Here is a 27,359-nt window from a genome sequence, read left to right as displayed (position 1 = left end):
AAAACAAAACTAGGTGCTTTGTTGTTGCCCATATGCCCAAAACTAAGGATAAGAAAAGACTCCTCCCTTCTCATGGTGTGACTCTTGGGGATGGTTCTGTTCAGGGCCAGGAGTTGGACTTGACAATCCTTGTGAGTTCCTTCCAGCTCATCAGATTCTGTGATTCTGTCCCTCATCACAGACCTTCAGTGCAAGCAGTAGGAGTTTGAAGAAGTTGGGTGAAAACCTGAAGGGAGTCCAAGGTCTCCTTACATTTGTGTAACTCCCGGTGGGAGCAGTGTGACATAACACTGAGCAGAGTCACTGTGCTAATGTACCTTTGGACCTGGGCGAGAGAAAGAAAAGCTGTGAGACAGCCTCTTGTCAGGAGCTTCTCCCTGCAGTCTTCCAGATTCCTGAAAGACAGGTCACATCCTGCCAGGCATGGGAGATGCTGAGTGAAGATGTACAGCCTGTGCTCTGCAGGTCTGCAGGCTGGATAGGTCCTTTGAGCCTTTGCCTATGTATACAGGAAGGAAACACTATGGAAGGTCCTTTATGCAGATGCCTTCAATAGATGAGGAAAAAGAAAGCCCAAGTTATCTGCCTCTTCTTCCATCTTGCCTTACAAATGCCTCCCATGGTTGCTAGCCCTTTCCTGGGAAGCACAATCCCTTTCCCTCTGAGGGGCTGTGGACTGGAGGCTTGCTCTGGGGCAGTCCAAAGAGGCAAATCACCTCTGAGAATAAAACAAGAATATTTGGATCACACCTGCATGCCCTGCTGTGTACCCTGGTGTTCAGGAAGGGGTATTACTGGAGAACTGTAACAGATGAAGCTCAAATGAGCAAAACCAGATGTCAAACATATTTTCTACCTATTCAGGCTGTCCCTTACTGTAATAGTGGCAGCAGGAGAAACGTTAAATCTTCTGCAAGTGAAAATGTAGCCCCAGACTTTGAATTGCTTATTCAGCTGCTGTGTCAGATAGATGGTGTGGGATAGAAGCACACACCATCTTCTGTCAGTGTGGGAGGCTCCCATTGCAAGGTGGATGCTTAGGGTGGGACAGCTTGGGAAGGCTCCTCAGAGTTCAGTCCACATGTGCTTTTAGTCACTGCCTGTCCTTTACTCAGGCAGGAGTTTCAGGCTGGGTGCTGTAGCTCACAGTCTGACCCCAGATGTGTGTTAATTATTTATTTTCCTCCACGTGCTGGCAGATGGTTGGAAGAAGGGTCTGCCAAGCATAGTGCATGCTTGAGGGCAGTGATTTTGAGACACGTTGTTGAGATTATCTGATGTTTCACATTTTCTGTAATTCAGTTTGTGTGTGTGTGAAGGGAGTATTTAAAACTTGCAGACAATAGTTTGCTGGGTTGCAGGGAATGAAACCCCTAATGAATAGTCCATTGTTTACATCCATTTGAGGCTGTTTCTTTGCTGAATTAGTGCCATGAAACATAGCTGCAACTCTGTTGTTTTTAACTCCCCTCTCCTTACCCATCCCCCCTTCCTATTCCTTATGGTTGCTAAATCCTGCTGCTATCTTCTCTACACAAGTTTCCAGGCTTCCTTCTCTCCTCTTGATTTTCTTCTGCTTAAACCTCTTGTCCAAACTGGGTCATCTTTTGCTTCTAGTGTGATACATTTTCCCATCCTTGGCCTCTTGGACTCACACTTCAGTCCTTATTATTTTTATCCAGATGAATGTGGGGAAAGGAAAAAAAAAAAAAAAAAGCGCCCGAACTGTTTTCTGCCATAATCAGGTCTAGATCCCCCTCTTGCCATTGCCTTTCCCTCCCCACCTCCTTGCTTTGGAGCTCTTTCTGTGCCAGTTTGCAGCTTGTTTAGATACATAACTGTTTTAGCTCATATTTGCCTGCAAGCCCTCTGCCCAGTTTCTAGCTCTTATTTTCCTCTCCATTCAGGAGGCTTCCCCCTTTGCTCTGTTCATACTGCTTCACGCTCTGATCTCTGTGCCTTCTTCTGGTGACCCCTACAATTTGAGGTAGCTCCGTTTCCCATGTCTTCGAACAGATAAGTGGTCTATTGGCAAAGTTATAAGCTTTTTTCCCCTGCATTCTGGTTTGTAGATGGCCCTTTTTTTGTTGTGTAGCTAATTGATGCTGTGTAGCTGTTTACCTGCACGATGCTGGAGTGATTGCTCAGACTGATGCATACCACACTCTGGAACGCTTTCTTTTCTCTCCAGCCCTGATTTATGGATAACTGGAAAAAGCAATTCTTGGCTGCCCTGTTTTGAAAACTATTACACCACAGAAAAACTCATTACATGAACACAGCACCTGATATAAAGAAGCTGTGTTTGGTTTTCTGGTTTCCCCCATGAAAAAAAAAGCTTCCCTTTATTATTAAAACAATAATTCCCCTCAAATTATATTTAAGGGATGTAGGCACCAAGACTTGCCTGCTCTTCTAGGAGTTCCTGGAAATGGGAACTGGGGAGTTTTTCGTAATCAATAGAGGGAATGTGGTATTTTGGACAGGTTTTGCTTGTTTTCTGGATAGGCAGTGTGCACATGCCACATAATGCAAACCCACCACATTTCTGTCGGGCTTGTGTATACCAGACAAGATGCTAGCAGAGGTATCTGCAGAGAATTCCCTATGGATGAAGGGGTTGGGAGGATTGGAAAGCCCCACAGATGTCAGAAAAGTAGGTACAGACCAACTGAGAGTCTCCTTTAATTAAAGGAGTGCTGTGCATTGAGCAAATCAAGTGCATTTGCTTCCCGTTTTTCCCCAACCTCGGTGGGATGCCCTCTGGATTGCAGCTTAAGGGCAATGCTGTAAATTTTGAAATACTGTTTGTTTGTGTAGGACGGTGTCCTGGGTCAGCATAGCTGCTCTACAATATGGCAAAATCATCAAGTGACAAGCAAACCGATGATGCTTCAGCCCAATGCCAAAGAAAATCCTGCAAGAGAGAATTAGCTGTGAAAATTTACCCTGTTGCTACGGAACTCATTTGGTTGCATATATCATGTCAGAGTTGAATGATTGAAGAAATACTCCACTTGGGAAATGAATATTTGTGCCAGTTACAGGACAGCTTATTCATGCATGAAACCTGAGACACCTGGTAGTGGTGCTGGACAGGTTGTTTTTGAATGAATGTACTTGTTGGAAGGCAGGGGAGGAGTGAAATGCCTTTGTGTCTTTAAAGTATTTTTCCTTTTGATGCCATATACTGTTAAGGAAACCAGATTTTGGGGACATGTTAGTTCTGTAAGCAGCAAGAATTTCTGCTCCCTACAGTGGGGATTCTCTCTCCTTCTTACTTCCACTGCAGATTGATGTTAAGATCCTGAGGCTGTGGCACTGCTTTTGTTTTGGCCTCTTAATTCCCTATAAAAACACAGAGCCAGTATGTATAATATGATCTGTTCCTGACTTTCTTACGAGAATTTTCACTTCTTCCCATCTCCATCCCTAGACATTGCACATCCCTCCCAAACTAAACCCCTGTAGCCCAGAAATAGGTCACACCCCACCACCTGGACAACAGTCAGGGCTTGCGTCATCGCTTGGCGTGACGTTGGCAAGCGCTCAGCAAGCAGGACCGGCTTCTTCAGGGAGCAGGATGTGAGAACACCCTTTGTGATTCCTCCAGATGGGCCTTGGGAGGTGATGGGGGAGAGGACTCTGTTTACACAGGGAAAAAATAAAGAGGAGATATAAGCTAACATGATCAGCACACAGATTTTCTGCTGGTTGGTTTGGATGATTTATAGTGGTATACAGAGCTTTGTCGCCTTTAAGCTGACTTGTTCCACTGCTGGCCAGAGGTCAGCCCACTGGCCTGTAAAAAATGAATTGTCGATGTCTGTGGCTTTTCCCGGTGGCCACAATCCTGGGGCTGTTGTCAGTCCTGCTGTTGAGCTCAACTTGAGGCTGGAGGGGACTGTCCAGGATACTCGCTGAGCCTCTTAGCAATGGTGATTTCATTTTGGACATCCCTATAAAGCGACCCTATGCAGGGCATATCCAAATCTCCTTTTTAGTTAGTGGGTAGAGGAGCAGCAGTGCCAGCAGTTGGACTGGTAGCCTTTGCTCAAAAATGTGATTTCTTGTCACGGTGGTTACTTTGGGGAAGCTCACAGGAAAGGACACTTCCATTTTTTTTCAGATTTCAGTTGCTGCAAAAGGTTAGCTGCCCAGCGGATGGGCACAATGGAATTAGCAGCAGAGGCAGAGGTATCTATGAGCATGTGACCATTTTTGTACGAAATGTACATTGTGCTTCTTCCTGAGAAATGCTGGGAACAAATTGTTATAGAAATGGAAAATACAGTCAGTCTGTTTTGGGCTGAGGCAAGAAATGAGGGCCCTATAGCCTGGAGAGATGTGTATGAATCTGCGTGGGGAAAATGCTCCTTAATTAGATGGGTTGACAGATCCTGTTTCTCCTGCTCCTTCCGCAGTTTGCAGCGTTCAGTCTAGGAAACGCCTCCCGAACTCGCCCACCACTGCCCTCACGGAAGGCCTGGCACACTCACCTGGAGTCCTCCATGCCGTATGGCTGGACGTCACTGAGACCTGGATCATGACCTGTTTGGCTGGATGGACAACTTCAGCCTGGGAGGGGAGCCCAGCACATCCCCTGCCCTCTGCACACCGTGTTCTTTAGTGCTCCTTCCTGGCAGCTGGCTGGGCTCTGGCGAGGAGAGGACAGCGTCTGTCCCGGCGGGGCCTGGCCGGGCGCTGGGGCTGTGCCAGGGGCCCTGTCCCCTCCTCTTGTGCTGGGGAGCTCACGGTGCTGCCGTGCTGAGCACTGCTGCTCTGAAAGTTGCTTAACAGACAGTGCTTGACTCTATCTTGACAATACACCCTTTTCTTGAGAGAAATGAGAAGTTTCAATTTCAGTCACTAGCCTGTTTTTCATTGACCTGTTTTAGTCAGCAAGTCATGGCTTTACTGTGCCACTCTCTCAAACTGCCACTCATGAGCCTAATGAGATGGTGAAGCAAAACTCCTGTCCTCTGCAGAAAATGCAAAGAGAGAAGAGACAGTTTTACCCCAAACATTAGAGGAGACTCGGTCAAATTAACACTACAGTAAATGTAAAATAGTTTTAATTTACAGAGTACTTTAGGCCCCATTTGGGAGGTGGGGGGGAAGGGTTTGGAGTGACGTTAATAAACCTTTTAAAACTTTTGACTGAATCTTTTATTCAGTGTTTGTATAACTCAGTTATCTGCTAGTTAATACCAGTATTTTTGATACCTCTCCAGAGCCAATACATGACAAACCTTCAGCCCTGTTGGGTATTTGTGCTACAGCATATTTAATAGCCATGACAACAATTCAACAATTGTATAGAAGCTTCCCCTCCCTGTCTGAGTGTTGCAGGCACCAGAGTGTCTCCATTGGAAAACCCCTAAACATACAGTTTCAGCCAAAACTGGCTTAATGATAGTCTACTGAGAGCTTGACAGGCTTTTTTTTTTCCCTTTAAAAATAAAAAAGAAAAGGGGGCACTTTTTTCCCTCCCCCCCTCAATTTTTTTTTCTTAACTTCTTCGCTGCTTTTGTGAAAGCTGCCGCTGTAAAACACAAGGCAAATTAAAAAAATAAATTGCTTTAAATTGCTTAACAGGCTTGGTGAGACAAAGCCTGGTGTGTTGGAGTGGCTGCAGGGAGCTCTGCGGCTGCTTTTGTATGATTTCAGAGGTGAATTTAGATGGCTGGAAGATAGATGGGTGCCAGATGCAGTTTGACACAGATTCCGGCAGCTGCTCCTGCGCGAGGTTTCATTAGTGGTGAGTTAGCGAGCAGCAGAGCGCCGGCGAGGCCCCCAACGCTGCGCTGACAGCAAGAGCACTGAAACAATACAATATTCGCTAAGTGATTTTAATCTGGGAGATTAAATGACACCCAGTTGGTTTCCCGACTTAGAAAGCCAGCACAGTGTAAAGCTGTTCGTGGCACTCACTCTACCGGGGCCCTTGTCACATACATTTACATTGAGAGTGCTTTCCCGAGCTCCTCGCCCTGAAATGGGAAGAGAAGGGTTGATTTTGTGTTGCAGACATATTTTTCCATCCTCACTGTATAATGTGCTTTTAACTACAACAGGAAACATTGGCCTCACTTCAGCAAATGCTTACATTGGACCGAAGTGCTCGCGTGCTCCTGCTAAGCGCAGGCAAAACTGTTTGAAAGATTAGGGCCACGGTCTGTAAAGTGAACGGCTTCCTTTTTAATAGATGGGCAAGTCCCAAAATCAGGAAGCAGTTGGTATTTACGGGCTTGGGCAATTGGGTTTGGTTTTAAATAAACCAGTGTACTACAATGGATGACTTGATAAAAATGGTGGAGGAGTTGCTGTTCTCCAGGAAGATGAAGTTTTATTTGAGGAGGAACACTGAAGATTAGGACTTGGTGAAGGGAGGGAAAATGTAATCGAGCTTATTTGCAGTACAACCTAGGCTGACTTCAGGATTCTTCTAGGGGGACTTAATGGGCTGTATTTTGGGAACCCTTGCTGTGACACATTTACTGTGCGGTTATTCAGACTTTCTGTATTTTTTGTGTATCTCTAATTGCTTCAGCAAGTAAATCCTTGACTAGGGAAAAAAAAAAGGTTTTCTCCTCTGATAGATGGGGGAAAATATGTCGGGAAGCAAACAAACAAGATCTTTCTTTCACATGTGCCACCTGAATTTTGCCTTTACATATTTAACTGCTGATGTCAAACTACTCTGTTCACTTTGACTCATTTGCTGTCCTCACAGTAAACAGACAAACTAGTTGGCTTTTTTTTTTTCCCCTCCAATAAATATGCCAGTTGGATGTGTATGGGCTGCTGTCTTTGGATCTCAACTGTTGTTTGTAACATTTTTGCACATTACAATTCTGCTTCTAGATGCCTTTGGTAAATACCCCATGCATGGCTTCAATTAAGCTTTCTATATTGAGAAAGTATGCCTTAATTTATCAGGTTAAAGATATCTCTGTTACATCAATTTGTTCACAGTGTGTTGTGACCTAATCAACTAGGGATGTAAGCCATTTCATGAGGAGTAATTACTCAACAACAAAAAATGTCCCTCTTTCCTAATAGCTGTGAGTGACTTGGCTAATTGGAATCCATTTTGGTAGTGGCAGGTCAGCAATCAGGAGGTGGCTTTCCTGGCTGGCTTCTAGGTGGGAGGGAGAAGGCAGCAGCAGCAGAAGCGCAGAGCTGTGGTTTCCTCAGGTCACTGGGAGAGCTTCTCTCCCTCAGATCAGTGTCACATGTGCTGGCATCGGGGTGTCCTCGTGATCCCCTTTACCACCAATGCTGTGACAGTTTGGTCAGAACCCTTTCTTGGATATTTTTGAGGGAAAGAATTCATGAGTGGGTTGGAAATGCCAGATCTTCTTTCAAGACTTGCAAAAGAGTTCTGGTGTTGTTGTTAGTGGGGGCAGGGGTCTGCAATGGTGTGACAAATCTCCATGGCCTGGCTAGGCCTTGGTCAGGAGATGATGTGAAGTTTAGGTGTGATGGCTTGTTATGTCTCTACTCAGATCAACTTATGACAGTGACAGAGCAATTTTTGCTTTCAGTGCTGTATCACTTAGGAGCATGAGCTGCCAGTCCTGCTAGGGGTGATGTGCAGAGACATCTTCTAGATGACCCCGTCGGTTGCTGTCCTGTTTTCCTACTTGATAGATCATAGAGGTGCATTCTGGTTTTTCCTTTTATTTTTTTTTCCTCCCCTCCTTGTCTTCAAACCTTGCTGAGAGGGAGGTGGAGAGGAAAATCCTCATGAATTAACATTATTTCCCTGGTGGGCTTTGCTGCCATTTTATCTAATTACGCCTGCTGTTTTCCAGATCACATTGTAAGCATTTGCATGAAGGGGCTTTCACTTACCTCCTCAAGTAAATTAAATAACAGCCCTTAGGCTGGGCTGACAGCATAATGCATTTTCATGTGGGAGATCAACAGCTCCCATACCTTGAGATGGGAAATGCTGAAATGACAGGGAAGCTCTGTGCTTTTGTTTGGAATTAGGGCAGCTAGACGGAGTTTGGGCCACTCTGAAAATGCCTGCTGCTGGCTTTTCTGCTGTGTAGAGATTGGCAGGAAGAGAGGGGCACATAGGAATCTGCAGAGAGCCACAAAGAACAGACTCACAGGGATCCACAAGCTACGTGCAAGATGTGCAGGAAAGCCAGGGAGAGCAAACCTGTTGTCAGCAGGTTTAAATGCACAGCCCTATTGGAAAGCGTGAAGGGATCTGCAAACTGTGGAAGATTGGATGCCACAGACGTAAAGCAAATGAGAGGTGTAGGCCCTGCCCTGAGGATGTTTACAGCGTGACTTCGTGGATGAGGAAGGCTGGACTTGTGTGGAGAGCTCAGGAAATCAAAACACATGGCCTTGACTTTCATTTCCACAATAAGCCAACCCGTAGTTTCCCTGTGCTTCATTTGTTCAATTTGCAAAATGAGGCAGTAGCCCTTCTGCTGAAATGACAGTCCGCTGCTTTCCTTGCCGGACCCGTTACTCCCAGCGAGCATCCAGCCCTGGGAATTATCCTCCTCTGAATGTTCCCAGAGCCCTTCATGATACCAGCCTCATGGGATGATCTGGTCCCTTCACATATGTGTTACACATCAGAAATGTAGATCAGCCCTTCCCTGGCTGTGGTCACTTCTTCATTCCTTTGCTGTAGTTGGGAGCTTCTGAGGAGGAGAATGGATCAGGAACAAATGACCATGAGGAAATGTATTTCTTTTGCTCCTGATCAGCCCAGGCTTGTCCTGGCAGAAAAGAGGGTGTTAATGGGAGGGCAGAGAGATGAACTCCACCTCCCCCAACTATTAGGCTTGGACAAGCCTTGGGTAGCTCAAAATTCTGGTGTGCTCTTGGATTCTTTCTTTACAGGACCTGAAGTGGGGACATGCCAGCAAGTGGGCTGATGAGCTGCACGGTCAAAATGAGTCAGCACTTGGGGAGTGAGGAAGAGAAGGAGATGGACCTCTACAGCAAGTAGGGAATTTAATCCCTACTCTGGCTTGCTGATGTTGGTCATGAATGGGGGTCAGCAACAGGAGAGGCTGCTTAGGTTGGGAGTCTGTACCTGATTTATGCAAAGCTCCCATCATGTAGATGTTTCACATAAAGGAAGAAAGGTGATATGTGTTCATTTAGTTCACTGTAACTCTGTGGTGACAGCGACCCTCGCAGAATTACACCTGTAATGTTGAAGTACCTTCTAGCTTTTGGTGCTAATTGCTTTTATCCTGTGTCATTGGTTAGGGATTAAGGAAATCATGCAGATCACTAAGATCTGCTTGAAGGAGTCTTCAGTGACTTGCTTTTGTCTAGGGATCTTTGCTGAAGGAATGTGATTTACTTGTTTTTCTTTAGAAAATCAAGTTTTCTGTTCCATCAAAACATAGTTCCAGGTTGAAGGTGGAGGAGAGCTAGAAATGCTAGTGTGGGGAGTGTGTAAACACCTTTTTTAAAGCATCTTGGCTCTTCCAAGTAACTAGAGAACTACTTTGTGATGCATTTCTCTGTCTGAGATGAATTTTGAATGCCAGCGAGATAATGAGATTTATCAAATAAAAAGCCTGTCTTTCACTTTGTTCAAGCTTGGCCTCATGCCTCAAATACGTGGAGTTAGCTCAGAAGCAGCTTGTAATTTGTATCACAAAACCACCGTGTGTAATGCGTGATGGATGGTGGCCACTGGCTGCGGGAGGTTTGCAGTCGGGACGTGCTGACGGCTCCCGCTGACATTTGCGCCTGGTCAAAGTGGCTGCAAGGGACTGGGGACCAGCGTGGTCACCACGAGGCTTCTGTGGGAGAGGCTGAGGAGGTGTTTGCCTTCATAAATCAGGGATTCAGCTTTAATGTCGATCACTCTTTAGCATGAACTTGCAGGATGTTCACGATGCAAGACACAGTGCTGCTTTTAACGTGGATGGGGAGATGATTCAGGACTGATACAGCTGCTTCAGTGATCTGGTAGTATACATCCCATTATCATTATTCACTCACATTATTCACTGTTAGAAAGCTTTCTAACAATTCATGATATTTCTCAAGCTCTCATCCCCTCCTCTCTCTTTCTAAAAAAACTAATTTAATTTTATTATTATTATTATTCAGATTCCTGCTGTATACATCCCCCAAGCAGGTGGGAGGGGGAGTTGGTGGGTGATGACTTGGCTTTGTTGGAACTTCACTTAATGCAGGGTGGGGGCAGAGAAAATGAAGCTAAATTACGCAGATCCTGAAGGCACAGCTAGTGCACTGCATCACTTGTGAGCATGACTAGAACTGAAAATGAATCACAGCCTTGTTAGACACGGTATGTGTCAGTGCATGTGGGCAGAAATATCATTCAGCGAGAGAGAGAAAAAGACAGAGAGACTACATCTTTTCAAGTGTGCTGGTCCCACTGAAATCACTGTAGTATTTAACCTAAGGGGTGAGAGCTGGGGAACAGTGGGACAGTTGCTCTAGGATACTTCACCTTGTCAATTTTTATTCCTTTCTGAAGGTTCAGAAGGAGTCTGGATTTGTCAGCAGTGGCATCTATTTTCTAAACAAGAAAAGGCTATAATTGCAAGCTCAGGTTTGAACCCACTGCTGAGGACTTTAAAATACAACCACCCATTTGGGGCTAGATTTGAATGTGGAGTTGCTTCAGCCCATGTGTTCATTACGCATTAGGAAGCAAATGTGATTTGCTCTTTGTGTAAACTTGTGATGATTGCATGTGCACACAAATACACAGTACACACACGTGCACACTGAGCCAGTTCATATATTCCAGAAACAAAAATCCAGCCTGGAACTGTAACCCTGGTTCTTGCAGCTGTAAAACTCAAACATTCTATTTCTAGAATGGAAATTGGTTTGCAGTTCAGTCGCAGTGTGACAGAGCCACGTCAGGTGATTTGATGGAGAGATGCTGGAATCAGCTGGCCACTGAAACGTGCTATATCTGTGCTTGTGTTCCAGAAGATACTTGCCACAAGTGATAGCAACGTTCCTAAAGAAGCTCTCCCACCTCCTGCAGAGACCTACCCATAGCAGCCAACAAGCAGCAGCCATCTTAAAATTCCCCCCTTGGCACATTAAAACCACACTTCTTCTAAGCCAGATGGAATCATCCAGTGTATTCTTTAAGGGATTTTGGTTGTGCATTTTTGAATGTTGTGCTTGGTGCCTGTGCTCAGTCATTGGCCTGTTATGTGTGATATGTTGTATAATTTAAAAGTTGATGATTCCAGGCACTAACCAGAGTTTTTAATAAGTGGCTAGAGATGTGTGGTTTCTCCTCTATCCCCCTCCCACAGACCAGGTCCTTTGTACTTTCTGAACATGCAGTGGTTTTTGAACGTTGTGAAGGATGTAAACTGCAGCTGAGAACACAACAGTGCACCTCCCCCTGCCGAAAAAAAAAAAAAAAAAAAGGAAAAAAGATGAAAACCCCATCATCAGTAGCTTTCTTAAATCCTGGTCATCATGTGGCATTCCTAGAATGTCCATACTCACTAAATGAAAGATGGAAAATAGGGATAGCTTGTGATTTTTTTGACTCTTAATGTGACTTTTTTGGGAGAAAAGCAAGGAAGGGACCCGTACTTGTGACAAGTTAAAAATAATTTTTAATTACTTAGAGTAAGAACATGTTCTGAAAAGTAAGGATTTTGGACTTAATGTGCATGGAACAAAAGACCGTTGTGAGCTATGTACGAGAGTTGCTGCGAGTTTGTATTCTGCCCTTTTTTTTCTGTGGGAGTTATTTCCTGTTGTTGACTAGAGTTCTTTATTTAGAACCACCTAGCTACTGAATGACGGCTCGCTTGCAAGAAGAAAAAGTGTGATTAAAACTTGCTAAGGCTTATTCCAAGATCTCCCTACTTCCATTTATTTAAGGGGAATCTTTGCTAAATGAAAGAATGTGAAGTTCAAAACAACAAATGCATTTCCTTCTCATTACTGCGCCCATATCAGCTGTGGCAGCTAGCAAAACGATCTTGGGAGCCTGAGGTCTTTCACCTGAACATCTCATGGAAGACAGTGTTTGTCTAACAGAGATGACTTGGTTTAGGTTGTTCTGGTTTTAAAACAGAAACAAACCCATCGAATGCCAGGCCTCCCTTTTTGCTGGTAGGAGTCATTCCCATTTCCCACTGATGTTCTTGGGGGCAGCTCTTCCTATGAACCCCACAGGTCGAGTAAGGAGCAGGCACTTGCGCTTTCCCAGCTGCTCAGAGAAGGAAGTTTCTTGGAAGAGCACTGCCAGCAAAAAGAAGTTTCTGTATGCTGACCTGCTTGGCAGTAGTATTTGGGTATCTGTGTGGAGTCAAATGATCAGCACTTTGACAGCTGCCTAACTTCTTTTGCTCTTGTGGCAGGGTGTGAACATCCAGCAGAGTACAGCAAAGCTAGCAGAAGAGCAGATTCAGAGGGAAAAAGAAAAAAGATTTAACAGATTTAACATGAAGGTTAACTCTACTGTAGATAATAGGTAAGCAAGCAAAGTAGCTGGGGTTTATTATGAATTTTTTGCTTAGCAAGAAACATACTAGGAATGTCCCCTGGGTGTGGATGATTAGAAAACGCACTGGGGCATGAGTGATAGCAGATGGACAATCATCCCTCCTTGGCTTGGCTGGGCCCTTGCTGTGAGCCTCTGGCAGAGGGTGCCTCTTTCTGCCCAGCTCTTGCAAAGGGTCTGGTGCTTCTCTCTGCAGTGGCTGGGGCTGGCTGCTCTGGCTGGGCAGGGACTTCACTCGGCAGGCAGGAGTTATGGCTCAGTCACTGGCACCTGCCCTTTCGCTAATGAATCCGATAGAAACTGGTTTGCAAAGTTGAACCTCTGTAGGAAAGTGCATCTCTGTGAAAGAGAGAGGAGTTTGGGAGCCTTCTGCCCATCCCACATGTGCTGGGAAGGTTTGTGGCAGGGAAAGCCTCAGTGATACACCTCTTGTCATTTTCTTCTCCTGCTGCTGTCCAGTGATCAGACAAGGAAAGACCCTGGACTCGGTAGCAACACCATCAGTGGGAATGCAGCTCTTCCTCCTTGTTTCTTGGGTCCACTCCTTTCCCTTGACTTGTTTCCCTCTGTACTCCAATTGTGTCTCTGTTTTGTCCCTTCACCAAGTCTCAAATAAAAATAAAAGGGGACAATTATTACTGTTTGAGCAACTTGCTTATGGCTGTCACAGAAAACCACCATCGTTTATGCCACGTGCAGCACCTTCTTCTCTACCTCCATGCCATCCCTGCTCAGGACATCTCCTTTTTCTTTCTTTCTTTTTTTCCCTACAGTTTTCTTTTGCACCCCTGCAAACGTCCACACGTGCTATGTCTTATGGGTGTGACCAGACAGGAGAGCTGCCCATCTCCTCTTCCAGACCCTCGCAACATTTCAAGGACATTAGCACCCCAGAGTCACTGTGGGAGGAAGAAAGAGACCATTAAGAGGTGTGAAAGGAAGGGGACTCTGATGATAAATGGTGGATTTTCAGCTTTTTTCCTTTGTTCTGTTGGTAGGACCTAAATGCTGGGTGGGTTTGCAGTGATTTAGTGTTTCATCCTTGCTTGGGAATACTAATTAGGTGTAAACCTCTTTTAGCCTTTGGCTAATGGTCACTATAAACGAACAGCTTCCTTTAAAGTGAAAGAACATAAAAAAAAGGTTAGAGGAGAACTTTAATTTGTGCAGTTCCCTTTTTCTTCAGAAAGATAAAATGCATTTCTGACGGTTATGGAGTGGTTTTAGGTAGAGTTAAGAAATGCAGACATCACCCACAGTCTGTTTACCTGCATTTGCAGTATGAGCTTCTGCTGACTCTTAGCCGTGCTAGCACTAGGGAATGTAGAAAGACAAAATGAATCATTACCACAGGCATAGTCACTAAAAGCATCTGATGTACTCATTCAGTCTTTTTTTTTAATCTCCTCTTTGCACATAATGTAAGGAGTTACACATTTTTGAAGGGTTAAAACAGAAAGATTTGTGCATTCACTGCATTGACTCAATGAGTTCAGTTCTGTATGAACTTCAATTATTTGTAGAGGAACAGAATGGCAGTGGGAGTTAATGCTGCTACATTTGATGTTCTTGTGCTAGGTTTTCTGCCAGCTCTTTTTTTTTTTTTCCTTCCTCTTCTGAATTTGGCCCTACAGATTCAACTTCTGTTTTATTGGGGTTTGTTGGTTTTGGCTTTTTGCATTTTTTTTTAAAGAAGTGGTGTAGGTCACTCACTGTTTACTTAAAATTAGACCCTCAGAAACCTTTGTCTGAAAGGAGTACAGATAAACATCGTCTGTAAAGAATTTTGCGCGTGGGACAGTCAGAGAAAGGATTTATCATTGCAAATTTGAATTACTTTGAAAATGCCTCTATCTTGGTAAGCATTCTTTGAATCCAGAGGCTCTAAGAAGCTGCAGAAACTAGTTTTAAACAATAGGCCCAAGCTCCCAAATCTGACTAGGAGCATTAATGTGCTTTACAGGTTGTATTCCAGCCAGCAAAAGCAGCCTATAGGTGAGTGCATTCATTTGGATGTCCATGTATTAACTCATGTTTCCATATAAATAAGGATTGAGATAGCTTGTTGTTTGTTTGGTTTTGGTTTGGTTTGGTTTTTTCCTAGTAATGCATCTGAGCACAAACACGTTTAACTCCAGTGACATGGTTTAAGTCCTGCTTAACATATTGAAATGCTGTGCAACATCCTACATCAGCACTGTAGCCACAACACCATTTTGATTGTGCCCTCCCAGCCTCAAACTCCTTCTAACTGTTGTACAACGCTTTAATGCAACAAATCTGAGCAGGAACATCACTTCTAGAAGCCTCTGGTGATGCCACTGGTGGCCCCATTTGGTCTATCGAGCCTTTGGCATCTCAGCAGGGTTGAGCAGCTGCCTATGCACCCAGGCCTCTTTCCAACCTGCCTCTGCACTCAGGCCTCTTTCAGGTTTCAAGAGTGTTTAGGAGAAGTGTGGGGGCATCCATCCGTGCTCCAGAAATGTATGCCTCCATGGAGAACTTTGTAGGAGCAGCTTTGCTTCAGGAGAGGGCTGTAGTCTGTGCCGCGCTCAGGGTAAGGCAGAGCACTAGAGCTGTTCTCCCCTGGTGAGCAAGGAGCAGGTGGTCCCTCAGCACTGGGGATGTGGTGGTGACCTTTGTGCTGAAGTGTGTGTGGCTTGCATGTTTGACAGCCCCACGTTGTTAAGATTTTCAGGTTTGTGTTGGGTTTGTGCTCAAGGCTGGTGGGTGGCCTGAAGTCTTTGGCTTGATTGCAGCGACATCTGTTTACACCAGTGGTTAATTAGGCCTGAAGACCGGCCATCTCTCTATTTTTCCCCACCGTTTCTGTGTTTTTTCTTGATTAGAAGTATTCCTTCCTCAGCTTTAAATCAGAAGCTTTGGTTTTATCTGCAGATTTTTTTCCCCCCTTGATCCACTGGCCCTGGTATGAGATGAATATCAGGACATCAGCGTAGCCTCTCTTCAAAAAAGTAACCAAGTGTTCCAGAAAAGAATGACTTGTGCTTTTGATAGAGACTGCAGAGTGAGCATTGAAAGGGAAAGAAAAGCAGCCTGACATTGTCTAAAACTCAGCTCAGTGCAGAGTACAATTCTCTGTGTCACAAGAAGCAGGACTGGAAAGGGGAGGCTGTTTTAGGAGCCTGTGTGCCATACAGGCAGTGCCAGTGTGAACAGTCTGGCCTGGGCCAGGAATGAAGCACATCTTGCAGGGAATGCAGCCTGAATGGGATTTGGAAAGGAACACAGAGTTTTATTAAAAGGCAGAAAGATATGAGGAGATACACAGCAATGGTAGGCAGCCAGAACCTCTGTCAGAGGACAGTCTTTCAGCTGGAGCAAGGATGATGCACACCAACAGTCTCCAGAGGACTGGGAGTGCACAGGGAATTACAGAGGGAGGGAGTCATCTCCGTGCATGAGGAATGCAGCAAAACCTCCTCTGACTAAGCCAGCTAATGCACGCTGCTTTTTTTTTTCTTTCCTGATAATCCTGTTCCATAATATTTCCTTAATAATTTAGTATGTGAAGAGTAGCCCTTCTGAAAAACATCTAAATCACCAAATCTTACATTCAGATGAAACCTTGCTACCCCTGTTGTTCACACACACTCAGGATTTTTATTTGGTCTGGCTATTTGAGAGCTATCCTGGAGTTAAAAGTTGGGGTTTTTTTCCTTAATTTAACGAATTTACCATGTGGCACAACACTTGGTACTGCCAAGCAATAGCTTCCTATTACTGGGCTGTACAGGCCTGCTCCTGCATTACCAAAGCCAAAAGCAGTATTTGGGAACCGACATTGTCATCAAAATCTGTAGGAAGCTTGGAATAACTATACAAAAGGGGTTAGTTGCACTCAGAATATTGATTCATGAGCTCCCTCGTTTTTTGCATCGCTGTTCATTTTACCCAAAGAAGATCAACTGCCCAACTGGACATATAATATATGATACTGCATTAGAACTAAGGCTGCATTTGGTCATACTCATTAATTAAACTGATTTCTCCTGTAGGGTTTTTTTTTTTCCTAGAGAACTAACTGAGAATGATAATTAAGCATATTATGCATTCTAGGGAATGGTGTTTCTCCTACTGTCACAAACACATTAAAGGAGAAAAATATGAACTAAAGGAGAAAATGAATGGGGGGGAAAAAAGCTAAAACTGGAGTGAGAAGGGGTGGAGCATTGCTTCGTTTGGTTTTTACTGACTCCTGTGCCGTGGGACACATGGGACAGCCGTGTTAGAACTGCACCAGCAAAAAAAGAAAAAAAATACCCATTGAAATCCCAAGGAAAGGAGCCCAGCTCCCAGGTGCAGCTCCCTCCCTGTTTTTGTACAGGTGCAGACTGCAGTAATGCAGCACCCCAGTGTTTTACTGAGGAGCTTATTATTTGTGGCTGAGCCTCACATGAGAAGGGCCCTACTCCTGGGGTCAGTGCTGAGCCTGAAGAGGTGTGAGCAGTGTTTAACCGTGCCTTTGCTTGCAGCGTGCTTTCTCCTTACCCAAGGAGAGCCTCTCTGCTCGAGTGGAACGAGCAGCTCTGGCTGTAGGCCGGCCCTTTGTCTAGCTTCTCCCAAGGTACCGGTGCTGAGGGGGTCTTTATTTGCAAAAAGTTGTCTGCCTTGGGGGGCAGTATTAGGTGTTTGCCTGCCAGCTTCTGCATGCACCAAAACAAAGACATCCAGGGAGAAAATGAAGTTGCGTTGAACAATTACCTGATGAAATCTCATAGTATTCATACGTATTGCAATCAGAAAGGAAAAGGCCAAGGATGCAATTAGAAGCATAGGAAGCAGTTCACTCCCTCTATTTTTGAAAAATGTAAGGGATGCCAACATTCCAGCACAAACTTTGCCACTCTTTCCTAATTAGCATCCGTGTTGATAGGCAGATTACCTGGCAGTCTGTAATGTTTCTAATGAATTGATTTATGAAGTCCAGTCTCTGTTTCCCCCTTCCCAGTCTTTGATTTCTGATTGTTCATTTATTACCTTGTTCATTTATTTATCTTCAATGCAGGGGTGGTTTTTGAATTATTTTCATGAGATCTGGCCTCAGTCAGACAGGCTGTGACCATCCTTGCTGAAAGACAGGGCTGCACTCAGGCTATGCCTGTAGCCCACATCAGGCTGGTAGTGCTGCAGAAAGACACAGCTCAGCTCCTTCTCTTTTACTGTGTCATCTTCACATGTGAGCAGCTCAAGGGCCTCTGTCAAGGCTACGACTGCACAACTAAACCTGTGCTTCTGCTCCCTGGGAAGCCCATACATGCATGGTTCTGAAATGGGATGCATTTTGGGTGGCTCCGCCTTGCAGACACTCAGACTTTCCCCCCCTCCCGCTCCCGCAGGCTCTGGAAACCTCTGCCGACACACTTCCTAGCACAGCATTTTGTGGCTCCATTGCAGGCTGCTTCTCCGTGCTTGCTGAAGTGTTCAGGCAAACTGCATTTGGGTCTTGCAGACACCTTCTGGTCAGGCTTCTCCAGAGCTGCAGAGCGGAGTTTCTTGGCCAGAAAGGTCTCCCTCAATCAGGTGCGAGGCCATGTGAGGAGCAGCCAGCAGCGGGATTATTCTCCTTGCGTACCCAACCTCGTCCCGCCGCGCTGGAGCCTGTGCTGTGCACGGAGCACAGGAAGGAGCTCTATTCATATCGATTCGTATCGTGACCTATGCTCAGCTGGGAGTGCTTCTGACTGTGGATGCAGGTTGTACTAGTTGTGTTCAGAGGCACAATCGGAGTTACAGCGTGACTATAAACTCCTGCCAAGAAAGACTCGGGAGAGTTACAGTAGGAAACAGAAGGGGCGGTGAGCTTTTTCTTATGCTGGTGTAAAATTGGAGCAACCGAGCGAAGTCCAGAAGCGTTTAAAACCCGAATGACACAGGCTCAGGCTTTTTACTGCCGACTGTAGCATGGCAAGATCAGGGCTGTGCACATCGGGCTGGAGCCCAGCTGCTTATTTAGCAAATGTTTGTGGTTGTGCCTCTGGTGCCGGTGATAGCGTGCACACACCCAGGCACGGGGACTGTAAACCTGCTGCGGACTTTGAGCTCCGGAAAGCAGGCGCTGCTCGGCTGGGCGCATCCACGGCGCGATTGCGCAAGGCCACATCCCGCTGGCTTACAAATCTGCTGTAAAGGAGGGTGGGATGGGGCCCCGAAATTCAGGGAATCTGGCATGCAAAAAAACACCAAACAACCCAGCCAACAGTGTGCAAGTATTACAGATATTTTGCGTGGCTTTTGAGTAGGCAGAAGCCCACTGAACAGGTATCACTCAGGCCCTAAAGAAGATGAACCTTTTATTTAGTGATTTTATTGTGACGCTGGTAATTTCAGGGAGAGACTTGTTTCCCCGGGCAGAAGGACCAAATTTCAGTGCCTTGCTGCTGGAAAGTATCCAGCCAGGGAGATTCTGGTTTTAATGTTTGCCAGCTCCTGGGCAATTTGCAAATCACTCGTCAAAATCTAGTAAATGGCTCGTGAATTGCTTTGCAGATTGGTTTAGGGCTAACTCTTTGCCACAGATACGGGATGAGAGAGCTTGGATCTCCTCTAAGGAATAGCACGGGTGGAAAGGGAAAGGTGTGCTGAGGCCCCCAAACCTACAAAATAAAAGTCAGTTTTTAGATCTGATGCCCTTTCCTTTATTTTTAGTGAGTTCAGCAGAGTGCTCAAGTGCCAGTTCTGGTGTTTTAACATCAATGTGATGGGGCCTTTTCAATTCTGATTTTAAGAATCCATAAAATCAGCACTTAATCCCCTTTTATTTTGGCAGATTCACTATTTTAATGGTTTGGTGTTGTTTTTCCTTTGTGGATTTTTGTCAGATACAGTTTCCAGGGTAAGGAAATGTTTCTTCCAAAGGTATCTTTTTCGGTTTTCTAGCTGAAAATGGAACTTAGTTTCTAGCAAGACCATCATCTTGATTGATCACAAATCATTACAGACCGTTTTGAGCATAATACCTAAATGAGTCGTGGTATTAATGACTAATAATCGCCTTTATATTAGGTCTTAAAGCTTTATTGTCCCGAAGTACAACCGGTTTAGTGGAACATGAAAGGCCGGAACGATCCGAGATGCCTGCTGGGGCTGCAGCCAAAACTGTGAGGTGTTTGAATCGCCTTTAACAGCGCTGGCTGGGATTACGGCCCCTTTCAAAACTCAGTCATCGAGGTGACTTAAAATAATCATCTTCTTTCCAGATAGCGCCTGGTGCCGAGCGCTTCCCTCCTTCCCCCAAGTCTTCGCGCGCCCGAACATCTCCGTTTGGCCTCATTTTTGTGCTTCGGTGGTATCTGCACAGCCCAAATTAGCAGCGAGGATTCCACGGACGGGGGCCGCCGCCTCCCTCGGCTCCCAGGTGAGGTCCCGGGGCGGGGGGCGGCCGGCAGCGCTCCGGGCTTTCTCCACATCCCCTCTCGCCCCGGCTGTACTTGCCCGGGCCGGGCGCTGACCGGAGGTGCCGGGGGAAGAATTTAGGGTTGTACCGGGACAATCCGGGGCCAGCCCCACGCGGGGAGCAGGGCTGGCAGAGCCCCGTGCCCCGGCCGGGTCCCCGCCACCGGATAGCAGGGATACTTGTCATATTTGCGGTCGGGGCGCGCTGGCACCCGCCTTTGTGCCGGCCCGGCGCTCCTCGGGGAAGCCGCGGGGGCCGCGCCGCCCGCCCGGGGCCGGGGCACGCGTGGGCAGCGCGGGGAGCCGGAGCGGGGGAGGAGGAGGAGGGTGGGGGGAGGAGGAGGAGGAGGAGCAGGGGCGGGGGAGGAAGGCCGGGGCCGAGGCGGAGCTTTGACGCGGGCCGGAGGGTGAGGAGCTCGCCGGAGCCGCCCCTGTCGTCAGTGCTGGCGGCAAGTGCTGGGAGCCGGGACTGGTGGTGCCTCCTCCTTCTCCTCCTTCCACTCCTCCTCCTCCATTGTATAATGCTGCGTGATCGCAGCCGCCGGGGCAGAGCGGAGGCTTAAATCCTCACGCCGCTTGCTCCTGCCTCCTCCTCCTCTTTTCCTCCTCCTCCTCCTCCTTTCCTCCTCCTCCGCATCCCACCCGGCCCCTCCCCGGAGCGGCGCGGCGAGGAGCGACATATGGAGCTGCTCTAGGGCGAGAGTTTCCGACCTCCCCCTCTCCATGCTTTAGTTCTCAGGTGGAGCTGCATGTGGTGAGTGGGGCTGGGGGGCTGCGGGGCATCGGGGGGGGAGGGGGCAGGCGGCGGCGACACTCCTCCACCCCCTCCGGCTTTGCGAGTCATCGGGGCTTGTTTTATCTCTACCTTTAAATTGGTACCCGGGCAGAGGAGCCCGGGGCGGGGATCCTCCCCCTCTCCTCCGGGGGATGTGTGTGTGGGGGGGTCGTACTGAGATGAGCAGAGAAGGGAGAGCGGCGAAGTTGACCTTAAAATTCGCCCCCTCCCCCGCCGATGCGGGGGGATCCCGAGCCGAAGCAGGTGCGGGTAGCTGGGATACACTTCTTTATCGAGGTGGCTGTGCCGGTCCCGGTAGCGCGGCCGGCTGTGCTCTCCGGAGCCGGGCTCCCTCCGACGCCAGGAAAGCCGCAACACCCCGGTAAGTTCGCGTGTGCGCCGGGGAGCCCCTGGAGCCGGGGGCTGCAGCCTGGCTCCGTTCTCCCAGCAAGAGCGGGGGTTCAGGGAACCCCGAAAAGTGCGTGCTGTAGTGCCGGGGAAGCTAAAAGGGCCTGCGGGGGACTTTCACTCCGCTGTAGCAAAGCTGACATATGGCTGGGCAGGACCCGGCTGGCCCCGCTGCCTGGCCCTTTCAGGGTTGGTGTTAGGGCTGGGGATTAGCCTGTCTTTTCCCTGAGCAATAGCGCGCATGGGTCTTCCTTGGGAGCACCGCCAGCGCGGGGAGACAGAGGCGTCTGGGGGGATTTTGTGAGTAAGGTGGTTCGTCTTTTGGAAGCATCGGCAAAAATGTATATTTATTACCATTTTATTCGGGGTGGATGAACACTTGAAGAAAAATCCTTTTGCGGTACCACTTTGATTTAGAGCATTGGCTGCTTCACTCATCAGGATCTGGAAAAATAAGTTCTTCCTAAGCATGAAAATAGGAGTACAGTTACCTGCTGTCATTTCTTGCATTTTGTGAAACACAGCTGGAAAACCTAGGACCGCTTTAGTTGGAAATCTATGGAGAGGCTTGTGTGCTGTCCGGTGGGCCCCTTGGTGGCTGATTTACAGCTGTGGGTCAGCTGCTGGTGTAAAATAAAGCGAATCTGCCCATTTTATCTCCATCCGGGGGAGGCTGTCAGCTTCTTCAGGCGAACTTCAGTGCAGCACGCCAGAGCTGTTGCGTGTGGCAGCGTGTGCTCAGACAGATCCAAGGCTCTCGGGAGCAGGGAAATCCAGGCTTTTTCATCTGGTGCCTGGTGCAGTCATCAGGGTGACTCTGGCTGCCGTCAGTGAATGCTGGATTTTGCCACTCTAGAATGCACTATTGCTCAAACAACGGTGGGAGAGGGCTTGGCTTCCCCAAACACCAGTTTTATATTTGTGTCTCTCAAATGAGTGAACACTTGCAAATGTGTGTGAGTTCAAACAGCACTTTCTACCTCTTTTAATTCTGCTCATTTTAGGCATGCATCTGCGCAAGTGAAGGTTCCTGTGTCTTATGGACTTCTCAAAGGGTACAAAATTGACAAAGGCACTTCAGTTTGCATCTAAGGGCACAGGATGCTTTCACATGGTAAAACAAACTATAAAAATGAACTGTGTTTTCAAATGATTGCTATAGAAATAAGCCAACTGATTTAGCAGGGTAAATAGAAAGTAACCCTTTCTGGCTGAAGTTAAAATGCATGTCTTTTACATGATAGGATGGTATCTTTGGGCTCTGATTTAGCATAATTACCCAGGTGGTGGTAGAGAGAGGAGGAGGAGGAGGATTAGGAGTTTGTGCTGCTGGACAGGTATCCAAGAGTGTGTCCTTCGGAATACTTCCATTGTTCAGGCAAGTATTGCAGCATCCAATGTAGCAGCTCTAGATATTCCTCCTCTCGTGACTGATCCTGCTTCCATTTAAGTTGGTAGCAGCAACCACCCACTCCTTTTCTGCAGGAACTGGATTGGACTGCTGAAAGAACGAAGCTAGAGTTTGTGCATATTAAAAAGCTGCTTTGATTTTTTGTGTCAAGCTGATTACTTTTTCTCTGAAGCTGATTGGAAACAAACAAAAAGAAACTTGATAGCCATAGGTCCTTCAGGTTTTGTCTTAAAGAGCATTAAATACATGTGTAGGTGCTGATTTATTAAAAGTTGTAATTGTGTTCCTTTATACACCTGCTCTTTTTAATGGGAAAGATGAAATAAAGAGTTTCACATGGGAAATAATAACATAAATATACCAAGTGCTCAAATTGTCTGCCTGAGAGGCATCAAGGACTTTCAGATAATGTCCTAATAGCAAGGAAACATTCAAACTTCATATTCAAAATTTATTTTTTTAGCTTCCATGAAGTACAGCAGATTTCATGCAGCATCTAGTTTGAAGGATTTTGCCATCATTCACGCAAGCTGCTTTTAGTTTTTCAATAAATATTTCATTGGGAAAACATTTTTTTTAGGAACTCTGACTTTTTTCACACTGATGTAAAGCACTCCTGGCACGGTTCATCTCTGGCAGTGCTAACACTAGACAGGTGATCCAAAGTATTTGTGACTATTTTTGCTTTTATGTAACATCTTAAAAGTGTAATCTGTCAAACAAGGAGAATGCAGTACTTTGAAAGTGCGAGTAGTCTTCTGGTGATCTACTTCTTTTAAGGGCCAGGTAGCAAGAGAGACACCTTCTTTCAGCTCTGTAGTGTAACTGGCTCACAAGGAGACAGCTCCAGTTGCAGTGGTTCCTTAACATGCGCACGAATCAGTGCCAGAAATAGCAGCTTTCAGTTACCAAGTCCAAAGATCAGGAGTGTTTCAAAGGAGAGAGCAAGGTCCAGCTTCAATGTAAGCAGGTTGGCACTAAGCAGAGATCTTTAGTCTTGATGAATTTTTTGCTAATTCATGGTTTGTGGAAGATGAAATTTGCCAATCTGAGCACAGCGCTCATTTTCTTCAGGGGTGTATAATTGCATGTTTTCTGCCACTTCTTTTGATTTCTAAACTTTCATCAGTCAGAGAAACTGCTGTCATGAAGAGGTGCCTGTTTTCTCTAAATGGAGAGAGACTCTCAACATGCGTTAGTTCTTTAATTCTTTTATAAACAGAGTCAATTTTTGTGTTTGCTGTAGTGGAGGCTTCAGGTTTGTTCAGCATTACCAGTGCAAACACTATAACAAAAATAAGATAACAATGCTCGGCTGTTCAACACGAGTGGGGAAGGCAAGGCCCGTAAATGCTGTGCTAGCGTTGCTCTTGGGTGTGCTGAAGTGTGCTGCAAAGCAAACGTGTGGCTGGGAGGCAGCAGAGGTTTAGTGGGAGAAGCAGGCATTGTGTGTGTCACAGCAGGGTCTCTGCCCTGTCTCTTGGCTGTGTGGGTGTTAAACTGTGTGTCACTGTGCAGAGTAGAAACTGCACTGCCTCCACGTTAGCCTCCTGGTGAGCGTGTCAGATGCTGGCTGTCACTGCCGAGTGGCCAGGAGGAGCTGTGAAGATGTGCTGGCTGGGACATTCCTCCGGCGCAGAGGGGATTTTCGGGGTGGGGAAGACCTGATTCGACGGGCATTTCCGAGGGAGAGTTGGGGCAGTCTCCAGGGGTGATGGGTGCAGCCTCAGTGGCCTTCAGAAAGGGCTTTAAGCTGTGACTAGGGATGGGAAGGCTTGAAAGGACTGAAGAAACTGGCAAGTCACCAGAGAGCAAGTTTTTGGTTTTCGTGTGTCCCTTCTTTGAGGGTGGAGGCTCATCTAGCTCAGGTGAGACAGCAACCACCACATCAGAGTGACACTGGATTCAGGCTGCTGTAGTGAAATTAAAACCATGCTCAGAGCCCTGTGCTAGGCGAGGTCAGACCCCTGCTCTTCAAGTGAGAGGCCAGGTTTGGTACCCTCCTCAGCTTGGTACATAAAAATCAGAGATGTTGCCAAGGAATGTCTGAAGTTCCCAACCTGTATAACATAGTCAGTGTTTTGAGTACCATTGGTTTTAAATTTCTCCTTAATATCACAAATTTCTCCTTAATATCACAAATTTCTCCTTAATATCACTCTGGAATTGAGTTTTAAGTGGCATTGGATGACATGATCTCAGTCTGTGTTGTTATTAGGAGCCAAAACCTGTTTACCTTGCTTTCACACCAGTAAGATGTGAAAGCAAAGTAAACAGTTTTCAGTGAAGTTAGAATAAAAATTTAATTCTTGATATGGAATACAGAGAGAAGAGTTCAAACATGGGTTTGTTTTCTTTTCATGTCATTTTGAAAACTGGGTAGTATATGGAAGTAGCAGAAAAAAGAAGTTCCCTTTTTCAAGGAGTCCTGAATTGGTGGAAAGATCTAAACTTGCCCTAATACTTCCTCAGATGTAACAATTAAAACTATTTTTCTTGATCCCCAATTTTCCACCCCACCCCAGAAACCCTTGTACTGTTTGAACCACACTCGCCTTTAATGGAAATGTGACAATTATTGGCTGTTTTCATACAGTTTCTTACAGTAGCCTGTAACATCAGTCTTAAAAAACCCTCCTGTCGTGCCAGGCAGGCAGTAAGGTAGAGTGAACTGTGCTATAGCAAGAACCACCCATGACTGGAAGTAAACTATGCGGATATATGTTGGGGTGGAGGTTGAAAGGAGCGTGGAGGGCATATTTGAAGCAGACTGTGCAACTGCTATAGCAGGTCTGACTAGTTTGAGATGCCTAAAGGCAGCTTTGTCTTAACTTCAGGTAGCTGCAAAATGAAGTTTTAAATCCTAATTCAGAAATACATCATCATCATCTTCCGGTGCCTCCGCAAACTTTACTTTTCATGTGTTTTTACAGGCGCTCTTTCTCCCTTGGAAAAAAGCCTTTAGTAGGTACGCGTCCACGTGCATGCATATCATTTGCATATTTTTCAAATATACATTTCATCAAGATAGGAGACTTAGCGTTTGTGTGCAAACCACAGTGTTTTTTTTGAACAGTGGTGGTTACTTTTTGATTTCTCACTGTTCTGTGGGCCTTGTGTGAGACAAGCCACTCCATTTCAGCACTTTTGGCATGGCCCGATTTGCTGCGGGTCGGGGCTCGTGCCTGCTCCTGGCCCTGTGTCAGAGCAGTGCCTTAGGCTTCAGGAGCCTGCGCTGTGGTCACAGGGATTTTGACCAGGGTACTTCCATGCTGGCTGTGCCAGGGGCCCAACAACCTGCTTGGGTTACCCTGGCTCCCCCTCACCCCCTCCTGTTCATCTGCTTGGCGAAATTGGCTCTTCTGAACAGCCCTTCCACTTTGCTTCCCTAACTAAAGTGTTCCACAAATAGCTTGTGAATGAATACAAGAGAGAGAATATTTTCTCTGTGAGTGACACACAGTGTCAAGCTTCCTGTCGCTGCTCTGCTTCCCCTTGCTGGCAGGGGCACACACGTGATGTATGTGTGCTTAGATGAGGACTTTAATTGTGGGGAAAATCAGTATAATACTATCATGGGTGAGGTGAGTGGGTTGTGCCTGACTGAATATGAAATAAAGTTTCAGACATTTTGTTTCCTGAGCTGTTCTCCTTCTATATTTTCCGCTCCCAATTTCCAAAATCTTAGTTTGTGGTTAAGTTTCTTCCTTCTGTTAATTAACCTGTCCTAAACGTGCTTCAAAATACAAACTTAATACACGTGTTGTCAAAATATGTTGTTAAAAGGGTGCCTCCATCTAAGTTTAAATTATTTACTTGAAAATGTTTAAATTACTCCACATAGAAGAGATGTGGGTCCCATGGTGGCTGTTTTAAAGAACATCACTTCAGTGTAGTACTTTTTATTGTGAAATCAAGCCAGTGCCATGAAAAATGGAATCTTTTGTCTCTAACTCATAGCTATTACAGTTTGAGAATAGTTCAAGGTTGGCCAAAGTTCCCTTTAGTCAGTTTTCAGAAGGCTCCTTTGCAGGACATGTAAACACATGTTGTATTTCAACAAATGCAAGAGCTTTAGTGCACTAGACTGAAAGGCCAGCAGTTAGCATCTTGTCCAACGTCATTTAGTACCATCTGAGAAAACTTTTGTGTCAAATTTTAACTATGTTTTAAAAATTTGTTTTGTGTTCACTGGTGGTGGAGAAATGTCCAACAACTTTTTCACTTCTTTAAGAAAAGCTTGCAGGGTGAGTGGATTCTTTTTCATAGAATGTATTTGTTTGCAGGGTTGTGTTCATTTGATTTAAGCAAAAATGTTGAAAACAACTCATATGCTGTTTAAGCTACTTTAAAAAATGCCAGGGAAACACCTTTCTTTTCTCCTAACTCTCAGCAGTGCAAAACTGGTTAGCAAATAAAATTTGCAGGCCAGAAACTAAAATGACTTGTCATTGCTGGGATTTGTATGGTACATTTGCAGTATATATTTCTTCAGAGGATTTTTTTTTTCCTTTCTCCTCTTCTTGCCTCCTGCCATTTGCTGCTTTTCAGTTTGACTGTGATAATTTATTCAACACTGTTTTCAGAGCAATAACCTACTTTTTGGGAAACCATTCAATTCTTTCAGTAGTGTGGGGGTTCCCCCCCTGCCCCTCCTTGTGTTTATTAAGGGTCTGTGACAAGGGGGAAAAACAAGCTATCTTTGGGGAAAAGATGCTGCGATAGGATTCAAACAAAGTAATTATACATAGGTGAGAAAAACTCCCTTATTATACACGAAGGGGTCTCGTCTCTCATGGGTGCACACACAATTCTCATTAACCTTTGCAGGAATT

General features: G+C 45.9%; 1 protein-coding gene across 5 annotated transcripts in view; it reads left to right on the top strand.

The window, feature by feature from the left end:
• Positions 1–27,359, top strand: part of SERTAD2 (SERTA domain containing 2) — a 79,047-nt gene that overhangs the window by 36,852 nt on the left and 14,836 nt on the right. For 2 of the 5 annotated variants that reach the window (XM_041404265.1, XM_041404267.1), the window contains exon 2: positions 19,735–19,892. Coding sequence is in view for 1 of the 5 variants with exons in the window: in XM_041404264.1 (XP_041260198.1) it covers positions 20,885–21,087 (203 nt within the window). In the remaining 4 variants the exon portion in view is untranslated. Of the gene's footprint in view, positions 1–19,626; positions 19,893–20,307; positions 20,670–20,884; positions 21,088–27,359 lie in introns of those variants that run through there. The other 3 variants (XM_041404266.1, XM_041404268.1, XM_041404264.1) reach the window with 3 other exon arrangements.

This window comes from Onychostruthus taczanowskii, unplaced genomic scaffold, assembly GCF_017590055.1.
Source record: "Onychostruthus taczanowskii isolate IOZ18803 unplaced genomic scaffold, ASM1759005v1 scaffold21, whole genome shotgun sequence".
In the NCBI taxonomy this organism is placed as follows: Eukaryota; Metazoa; Chordata; class Aves; order Passeriformes; family Passeridae; genus Onychostruthus; species Onychostruthus taczanowskii.
This window is presented reverse-complemented; position numbering and strand designations above follow the sequence as displayed.